This window comes from Belonocnema kinseyi, chromosome 1 (genome assembly GCF_010883055.1).
Source record: "Belonocnema kinseyi isolate 2016_QV_RU_SX_M_011 chromosome 1, B_treatae_v1, whole genome shotgun sequence".
In the NCBI taxonomy this organism is placed as follows: Eukaryota; Metazoa; Arthropoda; class Insecta; order Hymenoptera; family Cynipidae; genus Belonocnema; species Belonocnema kinseyi.
Window position 1 is genome coordinate 109250002 of NC_046657.1, and position 6109 is coordinate 109256110.

Sequence of the window (6109 nt, forward strand, 5' to 3'; positions counted from 1 at the left end):
CAAATACAATGTTAAGCAGAACATTGTTGATGGAACTGATAAAGTGACCCCACAAGAACAGCCTTTTTTGCACCTGGCTTGCGATGGACTGAGCCAAAGGAAAGTAAATGAAGCTTTCATACCTCCAAGACATCCGATTATGAGAATCACCAGATGAACTTTGCAGCCTTGGTACAGCCTGCTCAGCTCGAAAAAAGGGTTTGATATTTCGCCCGTTTTTCTTCCTTCTATGCCGTTATATTAATATCGGCTAGTGCCAATAATTCAATCACGTAAATTATCTTTGTCTTCAGATCTTGAAGGACAATATCAGACGTTGAAGCACTGATACGTTGAGTGGTGGAGAATGAGAAATTCCAGTAAAACTTAGACTGATCATTATTCACAGCGATTTTTAGAGTGAGCCCCCTTTCTTCGGCGCACGTCACATATGTACCCGTAGCTTGCATATTTTCAGCACCGACTGAGAACATGTCCAAGTGTTTCTGGCTCTTGCTTCCACGCTCAGCAGTTGGTATCGCCTACTCGTACGTAGATTATGCATTCCGGTAAACTATATGGTGTCTATAGGTAGCTATAACGCCATCTTGACAGAGAAAACGAAATTCCTCAGTCTCCGATCTCAATCCAGCAGATTTGATAAACTTGTTGGACAGGCCCATAGAAAGCTCTTCTCTACATATAATGCCGTAGAATGTACTATAAAAGGGCTTTTCAGCATGTTCTCTTTGTAGAAGCGAATGTTATACTTCCAGTACACGACTTTTGAGCACCAAAGGTGTTAATTATGCTATGCCATGTGTAGTATCGCTGGAACCAAATGGGAGACCAAGCTCCTCTGCAGCACGGCATAGAAACGTCACAGTATTTACGACTTCATGTTGATGTACTCGTCGTATTAGAGAATCTTCTTTTTAGAACTGAGCATGCTGTAGCCAGAACCGTTCTTCAGTCAAGTTGCTTCAACTGATCGACGTTCTATTTTATTGCACCAAAAGTGTAAAGCAGTATAGGGACGACCAGAATGTTGGTCGCCCGGATCTTGTTCTTCTCAGATAATTCGGAAGCCCAAATTTTTAAGGTTGAAGATCCTGATCGTCACGTGCTGATGTGTTTTCTGGCCTTCCATGGTTCAAATGGACGCAGGCATACTTGTTCAGTCCAAAGTTCATGACAATTGCTTTGTAGTACTTATTTATCGCCGCCATAAATATTTTAAGGTCCTCTTTAGAAGAGACAAAGAGTTTAAGATTGTCCATATATAAAAGGTTGTTGACCTTGAATTCTATTCTGTTCGGCGAGCCACATGGGTATCCCGAGCTTTTGCCTCGAAGCACATCAGATAGAGGCAAGAGGAAGGTGCAGAAAACTATCGAACATAGGGAGTCTTATTGGAAGAATTTCCTCTTATATGTCACATAGCTGGTAGTCACTTGTCTTTTATCAGATGGTATGACAAATCTTATCCGCCACAAGAGCATAATCTCTTTCATACAACTCACTATTTTTGGATGCACCTCCAGGCACTCAAGGAGCTTGATAAGTACCTCACGGTTCGTGTTATCAAATGTCTTTCAGTAGTCAATCCAAAGCATGGACAGGATGCGTCGATACCTGATGCAATCCTGGGTAATATATTAACTCTAAATATATTAGGTTCATTAACAGGTTCTCTCTGCAACCTGCCGGTCCTCTCTTGCATCCGCGTTGTTTAACTATTGCACTTCATATCGGCTGGATAGATGTTATTATTCTCTTTTAAAGGATGCCAGTGAATAGCTTGTAGCTGGTGTTTAAACAAGCTATGGGTCGTAATTTATTTGGACTTGACAACTATACGGTCTTAAGAATTAGTATTGTGTGTCCTGAAGGACCTCTAAGGGATGGGTTATTCTCCGTTTAAGAGAGCAGTAAATATACGAGCTAGATGTTGGTGCGTAGAAGTGAACTTCTTTCACCAAAAGTTGTTGAATTTATCTAGCACTGGCGCTGAAAAGTTCTTAGTTCTAGCGATAACTTTCTTCACTTCTTCAGCAGTAATTACTGGACACTCCTCTGGATCTTGGAACAGTTGTCCCTGGCAAACGTTAAGAAAGAGTGAGATATTTTAAGCGTCTTCATTTAGCCTATGAGTATCTCCATATACTTGTTCCTAGAAGACTTGAATCTCTTCTAGACTAAGTGGATTTGCAACGACACATGACGTTTTCTTGAACAGAATTAAAAGATGAGTAGTAAATGTCGAATTTTCCTGAACCCACTTTACTCGCCGTTCAAGGCGCTTTTTGGCTGTTGAAAGACCTTTTACTTTTTGCGTCCAGCACTTCTTGATGGTCAACAGTTTACACTTGTTCAGCGTGTGATTTACTTTCTGTCAGTTTCAAGCTAATGCCTTAACTTTTGGAGTGAACTTTTTATTTGATGTTATGTAGTTAATCACGCACTGAACATTTGATGTATGCCAACTAGCTGTTTTAATTTTAAACTGAAGATATGCTATACGCTCGCGAGTTCTATTCAGGCGTACTGAAGTATCATTATTTATATTGTCACTAAGCAGGGAGACCGCCTTCTCGTAAACTAGACCGTTCAAATTCCAGAGATCAACATCTTCAAGCAGCAAATCAGCGTGAGCAGTATTAGCTTTAGCTAACTTGTACACCCTAAGAAAGACTTTTTGGTCGATTTTTAACCTCTCAGTTCTCATGTTGACATTATCCGGTTTTCTGAAAAGGTGGTATTGCTGGAACGGGTGGTATTTTTGTAGTATGATCTTAAATGATCTCCTAAATACTACGTCGTTATATGCTCATATTCCATTTCCATATTGATCCAACGTTTATGTAACCTCAGCATGTTTCCGCCTGGCGTCAGTGAGGTTCTTTGACAACAGGTAAAGTCCTGAGTTGGGACGACCATTTAAAACGATGTTCTTGCGTTTTCCGAGGCCGTTGCCTGGTCGTAACCTTTCCTCGGTTCGGTTTGATTGCCACTTCCAGCTAAACGATGGCCTCCATTCGAGAGAGGCCTATTGTGAGGATACACTGCGTGAAATTGTTGTGACAAAACAGAGAGAGAGAGAGAGAAAGAGGAGACAAAACAGGCGAAATATATTTTTTAATAGATCATTGAAAAAAATACATATCTATAATATTTAATTATTATGTTTATTAGTTCTTGCAGATACGAGTCGAAGACACCAAAGATAGATCTTGAATTAGGAAGAAAACTAACTGTACACGAGGCAATTGAATCTGTTCCTAATATTACCACGCATGGAAGTTGCTATTGTCGAAAACCACCAAACGAATCTGATATGTTGGATATTACGAAGTTAAGGCCAAATAGCTCCGCTGTAAAAAATCATATAAGCAAGTGTCCGAGCGACGCGAAAATTCTGATTGTTGATGATTCTCCAGAAAATCTTGAGTCCGAAGAAAAAAAAATTTCCTCATTAGAAAATACGATGAAAGTTAAAAACCCAAAATTGCGGAAATATATTCCTAAATATAAGGCATCAGGCGATTGGAAGAAACAGAAATATGCACTTCAATTACGGATTTATAATTGCACAACGAAATATGGTGATCCGCGTCCATTGGATCCTTGTCGGCCAATTTTAAGAGAAGTTGGATGTTCGCAATTCAAATTATGTCAAAAATAGTTTATATACAACGAAAAATATTTTCTAGTAAATAAAAAATTAGTTAGAAAGACGTCTTCTTATTACCAAAATTCGAATGGAAAGCATTATGAAATAGTAATTGTTATACTATAATTTTCTCTCAATCTAAGTAGGAGGAAGTTTAAAAAAATTAGACTTTAAAAATTTCAAATTATCATTATTGTTATTGTATTAAAATTTCGGGATCGGTTTCAGCTTATAAAATTTGTAGCTAAAAAAATTAGTATTGGTATTATACGTTTAAACTATAGCGATGACAGTAGCTTGGTGGTAATTTTCTAATCTGTTTGATCATGAATGCTAAGCACGGGTGGGCGCAGTTAGAGCTTGGATGGGTGACCGCTAGTAATTCTCGCTTAACCTGTTTTTACTGCGTTCTTAACCTGTTTTTACCTTTTTGCTGTTTTTTTACGTTAAAGCGAAATCTTGGTGCAGATAATGAATGCAGGCACTGGATGCAATCGAATGTCTACATCCAAATTCGTCTGTCGATAACTGGCTGTGCTCAATAGATTTGGTTTTCTGTATTTTTCCACTTCTCAAACCATATATTTAGGCGTTTGCGAACGCTTCTGATACGAATCCGGCTACAGGCGGTAGGGGATTTGTAAATTAAAAATCCCAATGGGCTTGAGTACGCAAAGCATTGTTTGGAGACTTATTATTATGATAGAGGCTTTGTATAACAAAAAATGTTTAAACAATTAAAAATTAATTGACGCATACATAAAATCTTTAAATTTAGTCATTTTAAAGATCTATGAAAAAAATAGGAAAAAGTATAATAATTAAGAGCAATCGGCAAAATTCTTATTGCATTTGCATGGGGTAGTTTTTGGGCCTTCATGAAGGGGGTTCATGGGAAGTTAAAATAAAAAATTAATAATGCTTTCGTATTGCTTGAAGAGAATTCATAAGAACATGAAAGTATTGTCTGTATTATCATAAATTTTTACGTTTTAGACTGAATTTACACAAATGGATGAAAGGGAGAGGGCGGGAGCAAAAAAAAAAGAAACATTGTGCGGGCATCATTTAACCTTTTAACGTTGAAACTTTCTTAAATTCCTTTAAATTTCAAATAGTAGCCATGTATAAATTATGTTCTTTTTCTTAAATATTGAACAACGCACCCCCTCTTGTGAGGGTCCGTAAGTTAACCCCCCACCCCCTCTCGTGCAATTTTTGCCGACTACATTTTTTCTTAATTTCATTAGGGGTCATCCCAAAACAACGTAAAACGATTTAAATAATATGATTAAAAAATATACATAAATTTGCAAACAAGAGGATTAATTATTTAACAAAGAAGTATAATTTTTTAACAAATAGATGACTTTTCAAACAAAAATGGAATAGTTGAATTTTCACTAAAAAATCAATTTTTAAACAAAAAACTCTAATTGTCAAGAAAATAGTTCAAATTACAACCAAAAAATGTGAATTCTTAATAAAAATGCTTTTTAAATGGAAAAAGATTATTTTTAACCATGATATTTCTGTTTTAACCAATAAAGATTTCATTTTTTTTAAAAAGGTGAATTTTCAAATCAAAAAGGATTACTGTGAAACGTGTGATAAATAAATAGTAATTCTGACATTGTATAGGCTAAAGAAGTCCATTTTTAATACTTTTAAATGAGTAGGCTAGGAAGTTAAAAATTTAGCTCAGAAAATATGGCAGAGTACGAAGAATTTTGAGCCCGAAAGAAATGGTAAAATTGTGCATTTTAAAAACTTATGCTTATTGTTATTAAAATATTTTACATCCTAATAAAATTTGGGTAGGATTTTAAGGAAATTGAAACCAATTTCACGGTGCCTTATATGGGGGAGGAGATGTTAAAAATTTCAGAAAAATGTTTCATGTAATTTATGGATTATCCGTTATTTGTTAATTCATTTCTTATTATAACTTGGAATATGGTACACATCACATAGCTTCTTCTTTTCTGACATGAAGTAACAATGAGGGTACTTTCACACGATTGCAGATCTGAATATTGCATGCAGATAGCCCTCAAGAAATCTCCATCTTTTTCACTCTTGTTAACTTTTTGCATGCAATCTGCTGATCTGCATTCGTATGAAAGCACCCCGAGGCAGTGGTAGTGCATGGAGCTTCGAGCTGGTAGCCAAGGGTTCGATTCCGCGGACCGGCGACAATTTTACTCTTTTTCTTCACTCTCCTGTGTAACTTTTCTGAGAATATTATTTTGTGAATTTATGATTCTTACAGTTAATTGTCATACTAATTGATGGGCCCTAATAAAAAACACCTATTTCACACGGGTAAATTCTAAATCCCCTAACTGTACCGGACCTCTTTAAAAAAACAACGCATCTGTAGCGTGCAGGTTCTAAACCTCATAACTTTACTGAGCTTGTTTAAAAACAACGTAACTCGATTTCTCCCTTTTTTCA

At 36.5% G+C, this 6109-nt stretch overlaps 1 protein-coding gene across 4 annotated transcripts in view; it reads left to right on the top strand.

The window, feature by feature from the left end:
* LOC117175837 overlaps positions 1–3672 on the top strand; it is a 13188-nt gene extending 9516 nt beyond the window's left edge. For 3 of the 4 annotated variants that reach the window (XM_033365616.1, XM_033365624.1, XM_033365632.1), the window contains one exon: positions 3175–3672. In XM_033365616.1, the coding sequence (XP_033221507.1) occupies positions 3175–3664 (490 nt within the window). In that variant the 3' untranslated portion in view covers positions 3665–3672. The remainder of the gene's footprint in view (positions 1–3174) is intronic. The other variant, XR_004467546.1, reaches the window with a different exon arrangement.
* The last annotated feature ends 2437 nt before the right edge of the window (positions 3673–6109 follow it).